Source organism: Octopus sinensis, unplaced genomic scaffold (assembly GCF_006345805.1).
Source record: "Octopus sinensis unplaced genomic scaffold, ASM634580v1 Contig11382, whole genome shotgun sequence".
In the NCBI taxonomy this organism is placed as follows: Eukaryota; Metazoa; Mollusca; class Cephalopoda; order Octopoda; family Octopodidae; genus Octopus; species Octopus sinensis.
The window spans coordinates 67,022-90,308 of NW_021832374.1; the positions used below are offsets into that span (position 1 = coordinate 67,022).

General features: G+C 30.0%; 3 protein-coding genes across 3 annotated transcripts; 2 read left to right on the top strand and 1 right to left on the bottom strand.

The window, feature by feature from the left end:
- Window positions 1-224: 224 nt before the first annotated feature.
- LOC115228925 (N-acetyl-D-glucosamine kinase-like) lies at window positions 225-1,223 on the bottom strand. The gene is made up of 5 exons (XM_029799374.1): window positions 1,139-1,223; window positions 964-1,105; window positions 768-913; window positions 576-660; window positions 225-544 (listed from the first exon to the last, which is right to left on the bottom strand). Exons 1-5 carry the CDS (start codon window positions 1,196-1,198, stop codon window positions 225-227), a joined length of 753 nt encoding a protein of 250 aa, XP_029655234.1. The 5' UTR covers window positions 1,199-1,223.
- A 4,290-nt stretch (window positions 1,224-5,513) lies between these two features.
- On the top strand, window positions 5,514-6,038 carry LOC115228940 (40S ribosomal protein S12-like). The gene is made up of 4 exons (XM_036499043.1): window positions 5,514-5,520; window positions 5,552-5,670; window positions 5,702-5,804; window positions 5,838-6,038. The coding sequence occupies exons 2-4, from the start codon at window positions 5,552-5,554 to the stop codon at window positions 5,961-5,963; spliced, it is 348 nt and encodes a 115-aa protein (XP_036354936.1). The 5' UTR covers window positions 5,514-5,520; the 3' UTR covers window positions 5,964-6,038.
- A 9,323-nt stretch (window positions 6,039-15,361) lies between these two features.
- LOC115228926 (cGMP-specific 3',5'-cyclic phosphodiesterase-like) lies at window positions 15,362-22,890 on the top strand. The gene is given in 10 exon segments (XM_029799375.1): window positions 15,362-15,460; window positions 15,658-15,765; window positions 15,812-15,921; window positions 15,954-16,041; window positions 16,073-16,173; window positions 16,204-16,292; window positions 16,295-16,443; window positions 16,476-16,552; window positions 17,265-17,384; window positions 22,608-22,890. Coding segments are annotated over 10 exon segments (1,224 nt in total).
- Window positions 22,891-23,287: the final 397 nt, after the last annotated feature.

The following is a 23,287-nucleotide window of genomic DNA, read 5'->3' on the forward strand; positions in this document are numbered from 1 at the left end:
GTTGGAACTGGATTTTATGCGCCGGCAATTTAAAATAATCTTTTTCTGTGTTTTCTTTTTTTTGAAAAAATCTATACTCATTATTTAAATATTTACCTTGAATTAAAAAAATTCTTACTAATCGCCAAAAAATTCATAATGGATCTCAGTCCCTTCTACAACTAAAGTTTAGATTATTTAAGTGAAATTTAAAGGTTAATCAAAAATCAAATTTAAGGTTTAAATTAAAGAACTTCAAAGTTGGCAGAATAATCATAATTTTCAATTAAAGAACCCTTGGAACTGCATTTTGCTGCATATAAAGCAGCTCCGATAGCTGCAGTCTTTTTTAGATAAAGTAATCTATAGTCGACAGTTGGTTCCATTCCAGATTTGAATCCAGATTTCAACAAATCCCAACTTTTCCACATGGATCCTGTACAGACAATATCTACTGATGATTCGATCCCTGCCTTTCTTATCACTGCCATTATATGAAGAGCTAGATCTCTTCCAGCTTTATAAAAAATCGACTGTACTAATTCATCTCCATCTCTACCCAAATCTATCCAAAATAATAACAATACAAAATCAACCGCAAAGTGGTTTAGCGAGGGAAGCAATATTTGCAACCTTGAAATTCGAATAAAACAATTCCAAAAGATTGGTTATATTCTCCAACTATTTTAAATTTAAACTTCAATCAACTTAAAATGACTCATTATCATTTTTTCGGCACGTTCTATACTGAATGTTGACTTTTTTAAACCTTCAATGTCGTTTAATACGGTTTTAATAGTTTTTAATGATACAAAATATCCTAGAAAATATAAATTCATTCTACCCGATCCCTGATCTCCAAGAATGTAGCCCCAACCTCCACAAGTAATTTGGTGTCCAGTTTCAGTTAATAATGTGCAGTTTGATCCAGTCCCTGAAATAAGAGATATTCCACCTTTATTTTTAGAATAAAAAATATTAAACCACTAGGAGTAGCCGTATATATTGATCCCACCGTATCATTAACAACTGTAAAGCTTTTAGCGACATTTGAATAATTCTGATAACAAATTTTTAAAATTTTTTCTTGACATGCTGAAGTATTCACACCAGCTAAAGCAAGTCCCTGATATAATGATAAATATATTATTAAATAAACCACAACAAGCACGTTTACTTCATTCTTAATACGCTTGAGTGCTTCATCAATTAGAGACATGATTCTTCTAACACATTCCTCAAATCCAATATGCTAGAATAAAACTAAATAATATTAAAACCCAGTGATTAGAAGATTCTCCGACAGATTCTGATAAAATGTTGCCCTTTAAATCAGAAATAATTGCAGTCGTGCCTGTTGCTCCACTAATAGAACAATAATTATATTACAGTAACCCTTCTACGCCTGCCAAAACATCCATTATTTGTTAAACAACGACGGTCAGCTTAAAATATCAATTCTGCCACACCTTAATACTTTTGAGGTTTCTTTTGATCAAAATAACTTGTTATTTCAATATTATCATAATTGATTAAAAGTAATTATTCCTCATTATTACTATTGATTATGGAATAATCCTTAATTCTGTATATTTAAATATTTAGTTATGGAATATTTGGTTATGATTTTTTGACATAATTAATAAAATGCCTGAAAAATTCAAATATTGATATCTTTTTTTCATTTATATAACAAATATAAAAACTAATTTTATTCTTTATCTTTTGTTAAATTTTTTTTAAATGATTTCAAATATATTCTTTTAATAAAAGTTAATTTAGTTTATTTTATTTTGCTTCATTACAGGATTTAATGTGGAAAAAATGTTTGACTTTCTTTGCTGGTATTCTCGTCTCGTATTATATTTTGCGAAAACGAATTCCCAGATTTATTCTTAGCATTTTTTATCATCAAGCGACAGTTTCCACAAGTTCTCAGGTTAATATTACCCACCAAACTTGTACAAAATGGGACTACGATTGGGATAAGTTGTATTTAATAATATCCATCTACTAGTCCAAGTCCACTTAACGGAACTCAAATTGTTAATTCAAGCGCAAAGAGGAAAATTTATTTAATCAGACATGGACATTTCGATGTTGAAGATAAATCAAATATAGATAATTCTTTGACTAAATTGGGTTTTTATATCGTTTAAAAAATGTTAAAGGTCGTGAACAGGCACATTTTACTGCCATACGGTTACTATCGATGAATATCCCTATACAATTAATTACAACATCGACTATGGAACGATCTGTTGAAACGGCCAATATTTTTTATAAGTTGCTTAAAAAGCGATTAAAATCTAAAAATTCGTCAAAATTCATTTTGCCGAATTTTGAATCGTCGGATATGCTCAGAGAAGGGGCTCCATTTCCCCCAGAACCTCCATTAGAGTCATTTCATTCGTTTATCCAACATGTTGGTGTTTTGAGATACAAGTTTATAGTTTTTTAGTATTTTGAAGATGGTCCTCGTATTGAAGCTGCTTTTCATAAATATTTCTACAGGCCACCTTCGACACAAAAAAATGGCTCAGTAGACCTCCTTTTTTGTCATGCCAATGTTATTCGATACTTTGTTTTCAGGTATAAATCAGATTTATATTTTAGGGCTTTACAATTGCCACCTTGTGGATGGTTAAGAATGACTTTATCTCATGCTTCTATCACTGAGCTGACAATAAATTCTTCGGGAATTGTTTCGATGCATCTTCTAGGTGATTGTGGACATATTCCAGCTGAGAAAATCACATCTTAGTTGTATTAATTTTGTAAATACTTATGACGAACTTGTTTAACGAAAATTCCTTTAAAAATCTATATTTATGCGTCATTAGTATTTCAAGTCACTTTGATTAAGGACGTCAATTTAATTTTTTGAAAAACTAAGTAAAAATTGGTTTTGTGTTGTTGTATAGCCCCGATCTCACATGATAGGCTGGTTTAAATTCATTAGCTATTTATTTTATCACCAAACATAACAAAATTGGCAGTGATTCAATAAATAACACTAAAATTAGTGTAATGGATACAAACACTAGTCATCACTAAATAAACAGCTCGGCACGCAACAATTGTTATGCAACTACAGGTACACGCCTGTTGTTGTATAGCCCCGATCTCACATCATGGTATGAGACCAGCGGCTAGTAGAAACGACTGCGTTTTCAAAGGTTACTCCCAAAGGACCTCGGGGAGTGAACAGCAAGTTTGGGAAGTAGACTAGAGTAGCGAAAAAGATGATCAGTACTCGTCAACACAGAAAAAGTTACAGAAAGGAAAGCTCTAGAATTAAAGATATAGAGATAAAAGTGTGAATTTTTTTCATTAGCTGTAAAAATGGTTTAACCCAGGGGTCGGCAGGATTTTTGTCTTCGCGGGCCAAAATTTTATTTTTGTATGCGATCCGGGCCAAACGAGAAAAATCCTTATCGGTCACAAAAATAAGGCAACGCTTGCACATTGCGATCTTTCTTTATCAAGTTTTTTTTGCAACTTTCTTACGAAATAAAAATTTATCAGTTAAAAATGATTATAAAGAAATAATATATCGTTAATCTGACTAGTTGCTAAACGTAATATATCGTTAAGATGTGAATCGGTAATCCTCGTTCTCAGACAATTTTTTACATTATTCATTTTAGAGAATAACTGTTCACATAAAAATGTGCTTCCAAATATACAAGCCATTTTCATAGCATTGTCGGTTAATTGCGGATATTTTCTGACACATACAAAATTTTTGTAGAAGCTCAAAATATCCATTTCAGAAAAATATTTTGATTTAAGTGTACTGTCGCATTGAATTTCAAGTAATTCCATTTGATAACACCCTGGTACTGTCTCAGTTTCAACATCAAATGGGATTGAAAAAATGTTGAAAAGATTTTTATGAGCCTTAAAAATTATATATGCGCATTTTACTCTTAAAAAAATGTTGTTTGCTTTTGGTAATTTTGTTCGAGTCTCTTAATTTCCTTTAAGCGAGATTCTCCTGTAAACTTGCTGAATTTTTCTTGCCGACCCCTGGTTTAACCCGTTGATTTTAGCACGGATCCGGGACTATTCTTTAGCGGGCGTGCTTTTCAGTCCACAGCCATTGTTATTTAGCATGTTTAGACCAGTGTAAGGGTGATAGAATTTACACGAAACAAATAGGAATTATGGTCTTCTCATATTTACATGTTCTTTTATCAGAGAAGATTGGTTTCGTAGTGCAGATGGTCGGTGGATGTTGATTTCAGACACTTGGATATAATGCGCTAGTTTTATTTTGAACTGATTGAAGTTGCTCGGTAGAGCTTGCAGATAAACAGGGAGCCCAGCTCGGACTTTCGTAGCTTAGAACAGGGAGGATTTATTGTTTCTAGACTTGTTTGAGAAATGATTTCTTGATACCATTTATGCAACCACTTAATGCTTTTAGAATGTTTGTACGTCTGCTTGCTTTGTCCAAGATCTTCAAGACATGTTTGTTGAAGGACATGGCTGGGAAAAAAATAAGTCGGATAACATTTGGGTGCTTAGATAGCGAAAGGTCAGAAGCAAAGAGAGGTGGCTTGGGATGTGTGTTTAATTGTCTTAAAAAAGTGAATACTTGGATGATGAAGACTCGAGTCTGTTTTCAATGTGCAAATTCTCAACGAAAAATAGTTGTTGCTGAATGTTGAAAAAAAAGCTTTCTAGTCTTCGTGTTTTAAGGAAATAATAATGTCGTCTTTGTAAGATAGTGTCAAGTTGTTTAAGGTCGTTGACCGGAAAGTCGTAAAAATAACATGGTTGGAAACAACATAAAACCAAGCGGTACCCCGTTTGAAAGATAAAGTTGTTTGGAAAAATGGTCTAAAAAAATAAATTATTCCACGTTTTTCATCATCGGGAGCCACTATAAGGAGGAGTGCGCGCTACGGGTAGCAGATACTCGATCAAGTTGACTAAAAGTCGGGGAAGAACTGGATCGGCGAACATCAAACGAGATACTTTCAGGTACTCTTCAGGATCCTATTAAGAACAATTGACTGCATATAAGCATGTAGTAACTTATCCACAACCAACTGTTTTAAGTACCTCTTGTTGTACTTAGTTACATGCTAAAAGAGCACTTCATGTTTCATCTAGATTGACTTTACTAAAAATGATCCAATCCGAATAAATAAAGAACATAACAAAAATAAAAGATTTTGGAAGAGTTCAGAAGTATTTTAAATTGTGAAAAATAAATGGCTATCCTTCCATACAAGGGTAACAAGTCGCTTTTTGGGCAAAATATTCAAAAAACTTTTGCGCCTACTATCCCAAATTTTTTAGATATGACTGCAAAATATTTCTCTTAATTCAATTCCAAATAATCTCATTTCTAGTGGGTAAAAAGTATTGCAAATAAATCTGTTTGCTATGTGTTCAAAAATTGAATTATTAACTAATTCTATTTTAAAATTATGTTTGAATGTAAAAAAATTATATATTTATGTTTTTTTATTATATCAAATATATTAAATATAAAATAATATTAAAAACGTGTTTTGCTTTTCTCTGGTGGTGTTGTCAATTTTTTATTTTATTATAGATGACATCTACTATTACTCCTGAAAATGAAGAATCTGTACAAAAATTGTTTCAGGCTGCCTCTCTTGAAAATAAATTAGTCTGTGGATTGAATCAGTGTGTAAAGGCTCTTCAAGACTTGTATTAATTCAATGATAAAACTTTATTTAAGTGAAGCTCCAGAATTATGCTTTCTTGCAGCAGATTGTGACAAACCAGAATATGTTAAACTGATCCAAGCATTTTGCAAAACAAAGAATGTCGATCTTCTAACAGTTTTCTAAATTTAAGAAATATTTTTAAATTAGTTTCCACAAAGAGCGAAGCTTGGTCAATTTTGTGGACTATTTAGAATGGATAGGGATGGGGAAATTATTCACTCTGTTGGTTGTAGTTGTGCTCTTATTAAGGTTTTATATTTAGTAATATATTAGTCCGGCTTTGCTGATTCTGGGGATTTCTTGAAGCTGAAATCACTTGTTAATAAATAATTTGTTCTGATTTTCTGATTTACCTTTTTTCTTTTGAAACTAATATCTTGTTCAAAAATCATTTATATAGTCTTTATATTTAGAATGATAAATTTATTTTAATGCTGTTTTTTAGTATATTACATTTACTAATGCCTAGCCGTGATATTTCCTATTTAATAAAAATGAAGTAGTATAAGTGTTTTATTTTTTTATTCAAAGTTATTTTCGACCAAGAATCTATTTTAATAGTTAGGACTGGATACTTGAGTTGCTATTGAATAAAAGCTAAAAATTGATTTAACGTCGTAGTTTCTCTAAGTTTGTTTAGGTCGAATTAAATCTGGGCTTAGGTCTCGATTCTTGGGCCGACTTTAGTTGCAGACAACCGCTAATAGGTCTCCATTCAAGATGGTTAAAGGTGTCGCGCTTGCTTTTCTACGGAATCCAGACACTGTTTGGGCGAAGAAATGATTCATTCCGAAATTTGAAAATACTAGGTCGATTGAACGTAGAACGTGGCCAAAAATGATCTATTTTTATTTGACAATATCTTTTGACAGGACACTAAATTTTCATTATTTATTTTCATGGGCCATTTGATTTTATTCATTGATTTTAGCTAGGTTTTGTGAAAAGAATCAATAAAAAAACTTTATATATCATTTTTGAACCTATTTTTTCCTTGTGACTCCATTTAGTCGATATTTTTTCGATGCACTTATAGCAAGAGTCTTCCTGCGAGTAACATCTTCAAAGTCTTCTAGAAGCGGACCCGCTTTCTTTTGCCTTTTTCATAAATCTTCGAATTTTTGATTAGCATATATGATCATTGTAAGTCCCGTTTTGTCGGGATTTACGGATAAAAACCATTTCAAAAATACTTCTGAATCCGTTTCCGAACTGGCAGAGGCCTCCTTGGCTTATCCTCTTGGACAGATGCACCTCAGCATGCCCTGTCTTCCAGAAACAAAAAACTCTAAAAGTTAAAAAAATCGCCTCAGTTGTCTTAACTCACAACATGTTTTCTTTTTGCTAAAGAACAGCCTGCATGTCCCTAAACTTTTATATACATTACGCTTTTTAGGGTTTTTATCTCCATACCGATTTCTTATTCAAACCTCGAAAGTCCCTAAAATCATCAACTAAGTCGATCCTCAGGTTTGATTTTGATGATATTGTATAAAGGCAAGAAAAACTTCTGGCGAGGTTTGAAAGGATTTACTGGATTCACCCAAAGATCTTGTTTCCCAGGTCCACTTCTTCTCGATTTCCAGCAGCCGTCGCCTTTTCCACAAGACTACGCTTTTCAAAGATCAAAAAGCTACACTTAGTTCAAAAATTGCAGCGGAGGCTTATAGCAGTTATACTTACACCTATCAAATAAAGATTTCCTGACTATTATAGGTCAGAATATTATTCACAAAATAAAAAGAATACTGATTTAGTGAAAAATATCAATAATTAAATAACCACAAAAATGTAGTTTAGTTTTCACTTGAATCAAGTCTATAAATTTTGTACTGGTCTCCGTATTCGGTTGTCGCGATTTCGAAAATGCACCCAAAACATAAAAGAACTTCCCCGGAATTCATATCTTTGATTATCTATATCGATTCAATAAAAATATAATTGTTTATCACATTAAGAAGTGAAAAGTATTCAAGAAATAAATTCTTTTCCATTAAATTATATTTTTGAAGCTGAAACATAAACTTGGATAAATATTCGTGGAACTCTCATTTTGTATGGAATAATTAAATTGAGAATAGCAATATTCTTGAACAGGGATCTTATATTTTGTGCATAAAATAAGATTACTGATATCAAAGAAGCCATTTCGTTTCCAAGAGAATAAATTTTTGTGATAATCTCTATGTTCATATTGTCCGATCCAGTGAGCCTAAAAATATAATATAGAAAATATTTCTCACATCATGTTCCATAAAAATTTTGAATAAATCTCATCTAATTGTACATTCAAGTTAATCTAGCTTTGTTTATTTTATTTTCAGTCATATACCCAAAATTTTACTAAATAAAATGCATATTTAGGGCCTTGTTGAAACATCCTTCCATATTGTGGAGAAAATTTGTCGCTAATTTTATTTAGATTAATTTTCTAATAAATATATTTTAAAAAAATCGATAAACTTCATAAATGAAATCACAGGTAGATTCTATCCGTGAGAAAATATGTTTTTGCTTCGATATAAGCTTAAGTTAATTAGATTAAATATCTATACACATAACTGAAGCTTTTTAGTTTCTGAAAATATGTAATAATTATGTAATCTCAGTCTCACCCCGATAAAACCTCTGAAATCTAAATTATGCTGCATAATGTTGTTTATTGAAAGATTATATTGAAGAGGTGTTTGGTTGGAAAAAGAATTTCTAAAAGTTTTAAAATTTACTGAAACTTAGACTGTTGATTTGATGATATAATCTTAAAATATTTTAATCCAAACATTTACATTATTAGAAGAAAAATTAAAAAATTTTGAGCATGACATTTTTGATTTGTCTGGAATAAAGTAATTCGTACTAAATGGAAATGATGCTTTGAACGAAAAATCAAAAGAGTAACTATTTGTTTGTTTGTTTTTAATAAATTGCTTAATTTTAGAGAATATTTTAAATATACATCTCTTTTTTTCATTCGACGATTTAATACCTGGATGTGACTTGATACTTGTTTCCGAGTACGAGTCTTGCCAGTTTTTTTATGTATATAACGAGCAATAAGTTCGTTCCTACCTAATGATATGTTAGATATAAAATAAAAAGGCCAACCAAACATTTTCTCGTCACTAGCAACAACTATCTTTTTTCTCCCACACGGGGGATATATATTTAAGGCATCTTGAAAAATTTTGTCAACTTCGGACGACCACACTCCTTCAGAAATTGAATCGTCGTCAGAATTGATTCTTAGCTCAGCGTTGTTGACGATTTGATTTTTTTTGTTGTACCTTCCAAAATCGTTCCAGTTTTCCATTTTAAATGAACAAAGTCTGAAAATATAGAGAAACTCTATCTTTCAATTAATTCTTTTATGCTGAATTAATTAAATAGATTCATAGAATTTTTAACATCAAGTATTGACAGTTAACTATTCTATCTAGTCTACATAATCGATAAAAAACTTGCTATTGTCGTTCTCTAACGATTTGTTATTACATATTGAAACTTAGTAAACTTAACTTAGCATTAATAATCACAAACTTAACTAAATTAAAGAGAACTAATTCAATTAAAAGCAATATTGATGTAGCTAAAATAATGAAAACATGAGAAATAGTTTATAAATTAATACAGGAAAGTATCAAAAATTTAACAAGCTTGCGGTGGCTCTATTTCTTATCGCAAACCAAACTTAACCTTTGATTGCAGAAAATTAATTTTAAGCGGCAATTTTTTAGAAATGGATTTTTATTTCAATAGGCTTACGAGTTGCGTTTTTCGCAGAAAATTGATATTAATTAAAATTTTTTGATGGCTTATCTCATGAGATTATTGCAGCTTTTGTCAATCTAGACATAATCCATCAATTGAAATATTTAAAAACTAGCTCGGCAGCTCGCTTCGCTCACCGCAAAGCAGCAGGTAAAGAAGCAACAGGAAACAGTTTTAATTAAATACCTTAAGCTCAGGTTTTTTTCGGATTCGTTTTCTTTTTTTCAACTCCATAGCCAATCAGGATTCTAAGAAAATGCCAATGGCTTGTTGTTTTCTTAAGAAAATTCTTTAAAATCTGACAATAATTCTTTGAAACAAGTAAGAACTAATCCCTTACTTAACCATCTTGTTTCACAATGTAAAAGTAGATCGCCATAGATTGCATCGACTTCTCGTAGAAAAAGTCGAAATAATCATCTTTTTAAGGTCTTGGCTCGAATAGAATTGATCATTTTAACGATAGTCTCCATAACATAGTTAAAATTTAACATTTTCCCACATTATGCATGTTAGTGAATAATGCAATGATATGTTAAAAAATTCGGGAAATGAACATCTATCCGACAAAATGCAATAAATCCATTTTGATTTCCGATCATTGCAAAGGCTCCATCTTTTGTTATGGATACAAGTTTCTTCATTAACGGTAATTACTCAGATGATAACAAAAACTTTTTAAAAGAATTATAAATATTTTCACTACTTGTTCTTTCTTTCAGAGCTATGATAGCAAATAGCTCTTCTTTCACAGTTAGATCATTGAAGAGTAAACGAAAAAATACACATAGTTGAGCAATATCAATCGCATCGTTTGATTCGTAAAACTGTAGAGAAAAACATAAAAATGCCTACAGATTCTTTTTTAATCGCGAAAAAAAATTTTCAGAAATACTTTCAGTCCTTCTGACAATAAACTGTTTTGAGAGTGGCAGGTTTTTAATACAATTTGAAATTTACTGTTCATTTTTTATATCATCAAATAGTGAAGCAGAAACTTTCAACAAACAAGATTTTAAAATTTCACCATCAGTGAAATTTTTTTGTGGTTTAGTAGGAGACATGTCACTCGCAATGATGCAATTGTTGCAAATCTGGACGAATTGATGAAGTCTTTCAAAATTTTATGTTTTGTAAAAAAATATCTTTTTAATTTTTCAACTTTCTCTTTTCGTGATAAGGAATTTGAGGGAAAGTTTTTAAATACAAAATATAATTTGCAATTTATATATCGAAGGCGATCGACCAAGAAATGCGCCTCTGATAAAGAATTTTTCTAATTTTTTGGTGGGAAAGTTTTAAGGATTTCATCATGTGAGTCGGGGACATGGTTGTTGTTCATTTTAACCCAAATAGAGAATTTTTTAATTTTTTGGGGAAGGTTTTAAGGACCTCATCATGTGAGTCGGGGACATGGTTGTTGTTCATTTTAACCCAAATAGAGAATTTTTTAAATTTTTTGGGGAAGGTTTTAAGGACCTCATCATGTGAGTCGAGGACATGGTTGTTGTTCATTTTAACCCAAATAGAGAATTTTTTAAATTTTTTGGGGGAAGGTTTTAAGGACCTCATCATGTGAGTCGGGGACATGGTTGTTGTTCATTTTAACCAGAATAGAGAATTTTTTTATTTTCTTGGAAAAGGTTTTAAGGACCTCATCATGTGAGTCAAGGACATGGTTGTTGTTCATTTTAACCATAATCTAAAAAATATTTTTTTTAATTTTTTGGCTAGAAAGTTTTGACAATTTATTTGTACTTTGCCAATTCATTAAAACCAGCAAACCATCCCGAAAATTAATGAAACTTTTTTTGGAAAATGCCCTACCAGAAGAAAAATATGATTAATAGTCTAAACTAGACTGATTATAAATAAAGAAAAATCTCTCCAATTTTAGAGCGGGTGCAACAATTGATTTTTCAATATCAAGATGACCACCCGTAACTTTTTCTACACGACATGACATGAGCATTGAAATTAAAAAAAACTAAATAAAAATTTTGTCGTATTCCAGTTTGATAATAAATAATGAAACGAAAACCACCGCAAAACCTCCACGGGTTTACAGTAACGAAGAACCTGAAATACCTTGGGGTTGAAGTTGGATCCAAGGGTTCTTACTTCAGATACATCGACTCGAAGAGAAGGAAATGCGCTCAAATTCTCAGGAGCATAATTCATTTCCACCTTTGTCCGGAAACATTTTTATATGTTAATAAAACGTGCGTCGAATTATTGCCTACCTACGGGTTCGAGGGATGGTACCCGACTGCTGAGAGGGATGGCTAAGCTCGAAAAGACGAGACGATATGCCGGTCAAATTGGCAAATGGACTCCAGCTGGACAAATTCATCCCTCAAAAGACGGAAACGATTGGAACTTTTCATCCCGAATCTGGAATTAAACATAAAAAAGAGAGAAACAACACAAAAGAAGCATACTTTAATTTTTTCTTTCTTTTTCGGCTTTTCCTTTAAAATAAATAAATTCATTTATTCATTCAATAAATAATTAAGGTTGGTAAAAGCTTACAAAACTTAACAATATTGCCAAAAAACAGAGATGGAATATCTTCAAGTTTTAAATCTCTACTTTAATTTTTTTATAAATACACGTTCATTGTGATTGCAGAATTATAATTGAAAAATAATTTTTGTCAACTATAGATTTTGTAGCTATTTAAAATTATTATTTTTTTAGATTAATTATTTATTTTAAAAAATTTTTTAATTACTAATCATTTTTGGTTGCTTGTTGTGGATAAAAAAGAATGAAACAAAATGAATTGAATAAAAACAGAAATGGAGATAATTTTATCTCTAGAATATTAATCATTTTATATCGTGAATATATTACAATAACTTGCCATTCTATTCTGGACTTCCATGAACAAATTTTAATACGTATGATATTTGTTTTTTATATTATTTAAGATGGGATTTGCCTATTTTCCTTTTTGACATTATTTGTGGCCTTCTTATATTACATTCCTCAACATATCAAGTCGATCCTATCTTTAGTTAAATTTTAATATTATTCATAATAATTATCTTAATTAATTCTATTTCGTTTTGAGTAGTAAATTTTTTTGATAAGTAGATTTAATGCACTGAGCTAACGAGATGGTGAACTCTCTCTATCTTCTCCTCTGCAATAAGTATGGCTTGAGGCGGTCTAGAAAGCTTATCGATGTGTAAGAATTTAAAGGCGTGTATTAAGGTGGATAACCGAATACGAATTTCAATTGTTGTCCAGCATAACAAACCTGACATTGTGGTTCCTGACATTTAGTTAGTAAGGAGTACTAAACTGCATTTTCTCGGGACTTCAAAGGGCTTGACTCTAGTACTTGGATATGAATATTCTTTATAAAATAATAATCTAATTGGCTATCTAATAATCTAACTGAGTACTGAGACTTCTATTTTTAAAAAAGATTTAAGACATTTATTCATCAGGAGATCTTTTATAGGGATGATCAGGGCACTCTTATCAGAAACCTATCTATCGGTCAGGGTACGAGACAAGTGCTCTAAACCATTTGAAACAACATCTGGAACACCTCAAGGGGATTCGCTATCTCCTATACTGTTTGTCATATATCTGGAAGCTGCATTGAGAGAACTAAAACCATACTATGAAAGAAAGATCAATGTGGTGGCATACGCGGATGACGTGGATTTTATTTCTTCAGACAAGGACGCTCTGGAAAGCCTATTGGAGGTGATGCCAAATAGACTTGCTGAGTGGTTCCTCAATGTAAATGTGGAGAAAACAGAATTTACTGAACTAGCAAGACAGAAGTCTAAGCTGGACGAACATTGGAGAAAAGTATAGAAACTCGGATCTCTATTGGGAGACGAACAAGACGTGATTATGCGGAAAACACATGCAAACAGTGCACTACGCAGCTTGAAGGAAAATTGGCTAAAACACAAAGGACTCAGCACAAAAACACGGATACGACTATACAGTTCACTAGTGAAGCCTATACTTCTATATAACGCCGGAACTTGGGGACTTTCCGCTACAGACAATGACTTTGCCAAGTGAGGGCATTGAGTCGGACTTAAAAGCAACCACAGAGGAGGCTGGCCCTGTGAGATAGATGAGTGTGCTTAATCGGCTTTAATTCGAAAAGGAGAATCGACTGAGAACAGACGCATTAATTGAAAATTAATCATTACTCATTGTTCTGGTCAATAAACTAGTAATTGAATTAGTTTAGTTTTAACCGCGTCATTGCTAATTAAATCTATACATTAAATAGATAATTACATGAATTGTCCTTGAATCCGATGTAGCTACTTATTTAAAGATGAAATTTCAATTGTGCTCGATAAATGGAGGTTTGGTTTTTACGCAAATTTAATAAATATTAACTATTTTACGGGCAATTAAATTTATGTTAAATAAGATCATTCCGAGTTAGCTCATGATGAGTTCCTTCGGAAAATCTTTTAGGCGATATATAAGAAAAGTCACTTGAAATTTTTTTCTTGTTTTAGAATACTGATAAACAAGATTCCACTACAACTCTTTTTGAAAACTATGTTAAAGGAGTTTCTAGATCTTCTAAATCTATAATTTGTCATAAAAACGAACAATTAAAATCAATGAGCTACCCTGATATGTTTGAAGAGATAATTATGGACGTCGCTACTGAACTGGACGTGGCTTTGGTGTGTTATAAAATAATGCTATATGTTCAGGTTTTTGTTACTTTGAAGATATTTCAAGAGTCTGATAAAAGCAGATCGAAGTAGTCTGTTTTTAATTGATCAAGAAAGTAGTATGAAAGAATTAGTCCCTTTTTTATTTGATATAAATCAAACTTCAACTCTTGAAAATGCTCGGGAAGGGTCGCAAAAAAATGTTTCAATTCCATTGGGATTTGGTATTGCTGGCTATGTAGCACAACATAACATTCCTGTCAATTTAAAAGATGCATACGAAGTATTTTACTCAGATTTGATAATGTCTTTAATAGGACGCTAGATTTGACGATTCTATTGATAAGTTAACAGGATACAAAACCAAAAGTCTTCTTTGCCTGCCAATTACAGATTCTGATAATCAAGTGATAGGAGTTGCAGAAATTACAAACAAACTTGACGGAACAGAGTTTTCAGAAGAAGATCAAAATGTACAACGTCCTGATTAGAGTCTAGAATTTTCGTCGTTACTTAATTTTTTGTGGCATCAGTTTAATGAACGCGAAACTCTTTCAAATGTCAATCCAAGAGTTCAAAAAAAATGAGGTAAAAATTAATAGCAATATATAAATAGATTGTGTTAAATATGGCTCAAAAAATAATGCAAGAACAAAGTTGTTTATCCGATTTTTTAAAAAGCATAATGACAGAATCAATTGAAATATTTTCATGTGAATCTTGCTTAATTTATCTTTTAACCAATCCTTTTGAAATCGGTACAGATGTTGTAAGACTTAATTATACTAAATATTATTCACAGAAATTTGAATTCAGCAATATTTACAAAATTAGCAATGATGAAACATTCATGAAAATCCCGTAATCAAAAATTTATTTATTTGGATTTTAGATTGGAAGAGTTTATTGATAATAGTCTTACGCATATTGCAGTTACTTCAATTAAATTAAATGAAACTTCAAAAATTAACAAATCAAATTCCGATTCATACAAAATTGGAGTTAAACTAGAAAATCATATTTTTAGGATAAAACATATTCATTTTCGTCTTTAGTATGCACCCCAGTTTATGATAAATCAAAAAATATAATTGGATGCGTTCAGATTATTGATAAAATTGGAGGAAATACTTTTTCTTCGTACGAAAAAAGCATTTTAGAAGTATTTTGTTATTATTAATAAAGGCCTTTGCTATCTTTTGTGGTTTAGGAATAAAAAATGCAAGGCAAATGGAAGAAACACATACATTAATGCAAAAACAAAAACTAACATTAGAAATGTTCACATATCACATGTCTCCGTCTTCACAAGAGGTCAACAGAATAATTGTACCTGAATATAATTTTAAATAGTAAGAACTACAAATTGAAGAAACCAGATTATAAGTTGAATACTTTTGAGTTTAACGATTTTCCTCTGTCAGACGATGAAAATATAATGGTCATTGTTAATATCTTTCACAAGATGGATATTTTGAATAAGTTTCAAATAAAATATGAAGTTATTAAAAAATAATTTTTAATAGACGTTGGTAAAGTGGATTTGTTGTGTTAAGAAAAATTATCGAAACGTTTTATACCACAATTGGCGACATGCTGTAAATGTTATGCAGACTATGTTTGCTATGCTGGAGGTTGGTAATATTATATACTACAAATTTTCATTTAAATAAATTATAGACAGGGAAAATGATGAGCTATTTTACAGATGCTGAAATGTTTTTGCTCTTAGTAGCATGTCTATCACACGATTTGGATCATCGGGGGACTAACAATGCATTTGAATCAAAGTATTCATGAATTAGAATCATTAAAAATCAAGGATGGCCTCACCTTTGGTTAAATTATACTCAACATCTACTCTTGAAAGACATCATTTTGACATGACATTACTTATAATACAAACTGAGGTGAGATTTTTAAAAGATTTATAAAATAAAGGGAAATAATATTTTTGAAAACTTTACAGAAGATGAATATAGATTTGCTGTAAAAATGTTAGAAAAAGCTATCTTGTCTACTGATTTGTCAATCTATTTTCAGTAAAATAAAATGAATTTACTTTCGAATAGAAAACGGAGTAAATTCATAAAATTTACAGAACAAAATAAAAAAATTGAAACTGAAGAAGAGTTAGATCTTTTAAAGTACACAAATTTAAATTAATTAAAAGAGCAATGATGATGACTGCCTGTGATGTTTCGGCAATTACCAAACCGTGGCAGATTCAAAAATATGTTGCAGTAAAAGTAGCAAGCGAATTTTTCGAACAAGGTGATATGGAAAAAAATATTCTAAAATCTCAACCAATTGTACTATTTAATTATATTCATCAAATTTCTAGGATATGATGAATCGTGACAAAAAGAATTTATTACCAAAAATGCAGATAGGTTTTATTGATGGAGTTTGTATGCCTGTGTATGAAGTATTATTAATATTGCCAAATAAAATTAGGCCTTTTCAAAGCTACAGCCAGAATTAACTCCACTTCTCAGTGGAATTCAAAATAACAGAAAACAATGGCTTCGTCTTTCAAACAAATATGAAGAAACAAATGAATCCGGTATTTTTATTTATTTGTACAATAGTTATAAATTTTGACGAAATTTTGACTGGATGCCCACCAGAGAATATTTTTTATGAATCAGATGAAGATGGCATAGAATCTGCTCCAGTAAAAACTCAAAAAAATTCGCAAAAATCAAATATAAAAGTTTCTGAAATTATTTTTACGTAGGTAAAAAACGTGCTACTGGGAGAAACGACCAAGACAAAAAAAGAGCCTTTGAAAATTACAAAATTCAAAAGAAGTCAAAAAAGTTTCTTTTATTTTAATATTTGTAGTAGTGCCAACAACTACAAAGAAAAAATAACTGTATATGCCATAATAAATGTTGTCTCTAATTTTATTAAATAAAACTAATTCATTTTGCACAATAAAAATTTTAATTTACCTAAATTAAATAATATGTAAGAATGTCAATTTTAATCTTTCTCATACTTTCTTGACTTTCTCTATTCGTAAAGTGATTCAGATATGCAGACTCGCCTTTTTTAAAGTGCTGACAGACACTGGTGAAATTGTAGTCATACCGATTTAATGATAAATCTCTTTTATTTTTTTGTCCAGTACAAGATTCCTTTTTAATGATTCCAGTCCATCTAATGTTAATACAATGATTACTATTTTGACTCTCAATGACGAATTAATTTTAACTCTTTTGATAAAAGGTTTCAATCTCCACTTGTTGTAAATTTAGGAAGATGTTATTTCCAGTTGATGCCCGTGCCAGAAACTTCGATCGGGTTTGACGAGTTACGCCGTCATAGAAATCTGATCACATAAAGATTCCAAATACGAATACGATTTCGGATGGGATTTCACGACCTTTCTAGTTTAGAACAGCCGCATGCCAATAAAAAAACTCAAAGGACAAGAGAAACTCATTCATGTCTTAATCTCTGAATTAATCAGAATAACTAACTTACTTTTTCTCTCTTTTGCTCTTTGTGTGGCTGGAAAAAACAGAACTTAATGCACTTACGTCATTACACACGGAATGACATGGACTTTAAACTGGTGCATCAGCGCTAGCTCGTTTGGGAAAAAGTTGTACTTATTTCTCTTTTCCATTTTCACTTTCTTCAAAAGATCTAGAAATGTGATGTCTACTGCCATAATAAAATCTTCCCACTTTATCGCAAACCACAATGTCGGATTTGTTGTCCTGGACAACAATCAAAATGCGTATTAGAGTATCCACCTCAATGCACATCTTCGAGTTCTCAAACACTAATTAAACTTTGTGTTAATAAAATTCTTCAAATGATGGAGGTGTTTTACAACTAGTTGAAAATTATATGTGTAATAATGGTTACTCCCCACCTCGTAGCTAAATAACAAACAGTTATCGCCTAACTTTAAAAGTGATCACACCGTTTCCATTGACGATTAAAAACGTTTTAATCTTGCAAATATGAGAATAGCTCTTCTTATTTTATTTTCTCTTTTAATAGAAGCAAACATAGACAGATAAAGCTGTTATTTTTTGGGTTCTTGATGCATTAACAAATTCTTCAAATTTGATATTGACTAAAAAAATAAATTTTATTTGCAAAAAATATTTTTAAAATGATAAAAAATTTGAAAAACAAGTATACACGTTTAAAATAACCATTAATATTCTTAAAAAGTAGCAAATATTTTATTTAAGATTAAAATCAATCAAATTCCTTGCTTGCAGTACTACTTGAGATGGTTTGCACATTATTAAAGCAGGTTGGACTGTTTTAATTTGCGGACACGATGCTCGATGTTTAATTTTTGATAAATTAGTGGAATCGTCATATGAATAGCCAAAAAAGCTTTGTCTTTTAAAATAATTTTCAGGATAAATGGTTTTTTCATCAAATTTTGATATATTCCGGTCATGTGAAGAATTAAATTCGAACCATTTTTTTCTTTTATAGCTTAATTTTGGGAGATTTTCAAGATTTATTTTTAATACATTAATCCTATCTGTATATTTTTGAAGGATTTCTTTTTGTCATTTTCGATTTTTTGTAATTCCTTTATAAGTGACTGAGAGCTGTAAATATTCTTTATTCTATAGTCTTTTAGAGATGTATTTATAAATGTTTTAGAACGAGCATAGTCGTAAATGACCATATAATCATTCAACTGTTGATTAACAAATTAATAATTATAATCTTCCCGTTAAATCAATTATTATCAAAAACAATACAAATTAACCGTTCTTAAGACAATTTTTCCTACACAAAAAATTTGATTATAGAAGTCTTGACTAAGGCGTACTTTCAATTAGTGGCAATCAGGAAAACTTTGAAATTCGTAGTCGTTGAACACAAACGTGGCACTACGGTTGATAATCAAAACAACTAAAAAACAAAGTTGCGAAAGAAAAGAATAGTCTTATCGATAGAGGAGAGGAACTGGGAGTATCAGTTGACATGTCAGAGAGTCGGCCTTCTTAAAATACGAAGAAGAGAGATGTCAAAACATGACCTATCAACTGAGTAGCTATCCTAAAACGAGAAGAAACATTAATTAATGATAATATAATCTTCGAAGTATTATATTGACTATTATTCGATCTCAAACAATTTTTATGAACAAATTAAATTTTTTTCCTTGTGTTTCAAAACAGATCAACATTTATTTTAAAATTGCAAAATATGCATGGTTTGTTTCTGTGGAATGATTTTTATCATTTCCCTAATTAATAATTCAGGTGGATTGCCTAAAAATTAAATATTTTTATTTGTTTAAAAACTTTATTCATTAATTGTAATAAAGAATCTTAATTTTGGCATTTCTAAATTCTTTAAAATCACTGGGAGGTTAATAATCGTGATTTTCATTATTCGAAAATTGTTAATCTTTATGTTTAGACAAAAATAAAGAAAACTAATTCACCTCATTATAACAAATCAAAGTTCTAAGTAAATAAAGCAAGAATCAATGATAAAATTTGATTAAAATACAAAATTTTTAATTAGAATTTAACTTATTAAATAAAAGTAGAAAATTGTATTCTCATTACACGTCTAGAGGATATATTTATCAAAAAGAAAACCGGTTAGAGTTATCGTCGGAGTTATAAGTTAATGTTTTTTCCTATTTTATCCAGGACTTTCTCAACATAAATTGATGTGTTGTTCAACATCATTTGATTTTCTATTATTAAAATTTAATTTGATGAAACTTTGATAATCATATTGATCCAAAATAGCATAAATGTCCGATATAATCTGATTTTTAAAGATTTCTCTGTCATCGAGTGCATTTCTCAGTACATAAATAATTTCTTTTATAATGATCAAATAATTTTCTATTTGTATAGGTAAGTAAACAACTTTGTATTTGTTGAAAGAAATCGAATTTTATTTTATTTGCTTCATGTTGTGATTTTTTTCTTAATCGGCAAATTCTAAAATAAATATTGAGATAATAACTTTGAAGAGAGATTTGCTCTTTTCTTTTTCACAGATTTTCGAACATCTTGGCTTTGATAAGTTGATATTTTTTCAATACTTTCAAGTTGTAATTTTATAATGTTTATTTCCTCACCAAACTTTTTAAGTTTCATCGGACATGATAAAATTGTATTTGAATCTCCTCTGCGTATTTTTTTTAATGGATTCATCATATTTATTGGAGCCATTGTAATAACGGGATCCGTATAGTGTATTTCTTTAATTGGATTTATTTCATGTATTCCCGTAAATAAGAAGTTTTCTTTTGGTCCTTTTTGATAATTATTATATTCCCAAAAATATTCTTTTTTAGATTTGTTTGACTTTTGGAAAAACGTTAATTTATCTTTTTCTATCTTTGAGTTAAATGAATAGTTTTCATAACAATTATTTAAGTTTTGATCGTAATAACCCTTGTCAATAATATTATGGGAATAATCATAATTTGGAAAAATATTTGTATCGTTTAAATTAAAACAATTATTTAGTGTTTGGTCATAGCAATTGAAATTTTCATTAAAAAAATTATCTGGCTGAATTTGATATAATTGATTGTATGATTCTCCTTCGCAATAATCATTTGAATAATAATTATAGTTATTAAAACAATCAAAATTATTATAAAATGTATTATCTGGATACCAATAAGGTGCATTTAGATATGATGTTGATTCATATATATCGTTTACAAATGATGGGGGAATTACAAAACTATTTCCATCAATTTCATAATTTAAATTTTGATAATTATTCCATTGAGACATTATCAAAATTTATCGCAACTAAAAATGAACTTTTCTACTTATATACAGTTAAAAATCTAGAAATTTCGCACTTAAAAATCGAGTTTCATTTTTTACTTTAATATTAAAAATTAATAAATATTTTTACTATAACTTTTATTATTCAAGGATCATTTTAATAATGTTTATTTTTGATTTAGACTAAAAAAATTTGATAAACAAGTAAATCTTGTAGATCCAATAAACAAAGTTATTTCGTAGTTATTGAAAACGAAGTCCCGAATTTATAATTTTTGACTGTGTGTATTTATTTTAACACAGGAAATATAAGCTTTAGCAAAAAAATCAGCATTTAAAATTAGGTTTAATAATTTGTATATAATCAATATTTGTTAACCTAAAAATTGATTTTTAGATAAAATTTGCAAGTTGAATTAGAACTTTAGTTATCAGATTTTTATAATTACACTCAAGATTATTTTATTGGACATACTGTATCTCACGTTGCTGATTGTTTTTTAAGTTCTAATGTGATCCTGTGAACAGTCAGATAATTATAATGAGTACTTAATAACAGAACAAAAATAATCACTCTGTAGTCTGGATTACAATTTTAATACTAATTATAAAACTTGATCACATGTTTTTTTACCATAATAAAAGATAGTAAGATTTTTTAATCACCGCACTAAGCCTTTAATTTAATTTGTTGATATTTCTTTGTAGATTTATTTTTAGAATTTGACGGTTATCAAAATGAAATCTTTTTAAGCGTATGGTCAAGATAAAATGAAAATACAGCAATTGAAATTATTTTCAAAATCTACCTTTTATGACTATTAATTGAAACTATTTGATTGCAATAAATGCTAGTTAAGATCTTAGTAAAAGTACCATATTTGTGTACAAAATTATGATTTTGTATTAAAACGGTTTTTGATCTTTAATTATAAATTAAAAACTAATAATTTCAAATTTAAACTTTTAAAATATTAAAATTTAATACATTAATTCTTGTGTAATGCCTTTATTGCCAAAAATATGAGTAAACTACTACTTCTAGTTTATACTCAATTGGATGACAGCTTTAAAAATAAAGAAAAATTTGTTGATGAAATTTCTTCATGTGTACTGAAAATTGGTGTTCGATATCTGTATAACAGCCTGAGAAAACGCAATTCGTTTCAATGGGCCTACAAATTTCCAAATGAATTACTCAATAACTGGCATAACTTTACAAGTATTGGATATTTTCAATTTCGTCAAACTTTGCTTAATAAAACTATTCAATTTGAAAATCCACTTATTCATATACTTCGTAAAACATTTAAAGACCTCATATCAAGTTCAACTCTGTGGGAGTCTCCTACTCTATTATCCCCAATGGGGAAATCCACAAGAACCCCTGCAAAACATTCAAAACTTCCATCTGACTATACGAAACACGTAATTATAGTTGCCCGTATTCCTAATAACGAACAAGAAATTGGTGAATTTTCTAGCTTGTCTTTGTCAGAGCTAGAAACTATGGGAAGATCATTTGGGAATCTTATTCTGCCAGAAAATATTTGCAAAACTTTAAAACATAAGAAAATTTCAATTTTTTGGTTAAATATTGGCAATGGGGGTCGCTTTGTCAGTTTAATTGACAGTCTTCTCCGAAAAGTTAATGGAAGAGTTCTTGAAATATCTGACTTGATTAATTATCCTTCTGATCTTTATGGATTTTCTAGTTTATTTTATGAAAACTTTTACCAACCGACTGTTCTAAGTGAAATATCAACGATTTTGAACGTCAAATTGCTCGGTGAAGCTTCAAGTTTTGAATTAGAAATACATTTTCTTGCAAAAAGTGTCGAATCTCATCCACAATTGGATGAAATGTTTTTGCTGGCTCAAATGGATTATAAATTGCCTTCTCATCATTTTATTGAATTTTTTTCTCCACATTTTATATTTGCTCGTGTACCTGGAAATCAGTCGTCTTTGATTTTGGGAAATTTGGTAGATTCTTAAATTTTTAAATTGTAGTTTTTGTTTTCAAAAGGAAAATTCTGGATTTTATGTTGGCACGACTTTTCTCGTTCTTGTGGTTTTTTATATCCAGTAAAAGATATCGAAATAATCAAAACATGTTCCAATTTTTGTAAGTTTGTTTTGTAAAATGCTTTAAGGTGAGTCAGATACTGCCATAGATTTCAAACAAGATTATCTCGATCCGATCTACCAGCCACCAGTGGACGCATCATTTCATAAAGATTTTGAGAATTTTGATTTTTTTGAAGACTTTGTTGTGGACTGCGAAGATCCAAACGAAGACCTGGAAATACTTTCTAGTTGTGTATCTCAAAATGCTTCCCCTATTTTGGAATGTATTTATTTGATAAATTTATTTTTTAGTGTCTGAATTGGA

Excerpts from the sequence above, each read along its gene's own strand:
- LOC115228925 (XM_029799374.1), bottom strand. The coding sequence starts at position 1,198 with ATGTCTCTAATTGATGAAGCACTCAAGCGTATTAAGAATGAAGTAAAC. Across the intron at positions 1,106-1,138 it reads AAGTAAACGTGCTTGTTGTG|GGACTTGCTTTAGCTGGTGT; the intron begins GTTTATTTAATA and ends TCATTATATCAG. Across the intron at positions 661-767 it reads CATTAAAAACTATTAAAACC|TTGGAGAATATAACCAATCT; the intron begins GTATTAAACGAC and ends AATTTAAAATAG.
- LOC115228940 (XM_036499043.1), top strand. The coding sequence starts at position 5,552 with ATGACATCTACTATTACTCCTGAAAATGAAGAATCTGTACAAAAATTG. Across the intron at positions 5,671-5,701 it reads GTAAAGGCTCTTCAAGACTT|TGAAGCTCCAGAATTATGCT; the intron begins GTATTAATTCAA and ends ACTTTATTTAAG. Across the intron at positions 5,805-5,837 it reads AGAATGTCGATCTTCTAACA|TTTCCACAAAGAGCGAAGCT; the intron begins GTTTTCTAAATT and ends TTTTTAAATTAG.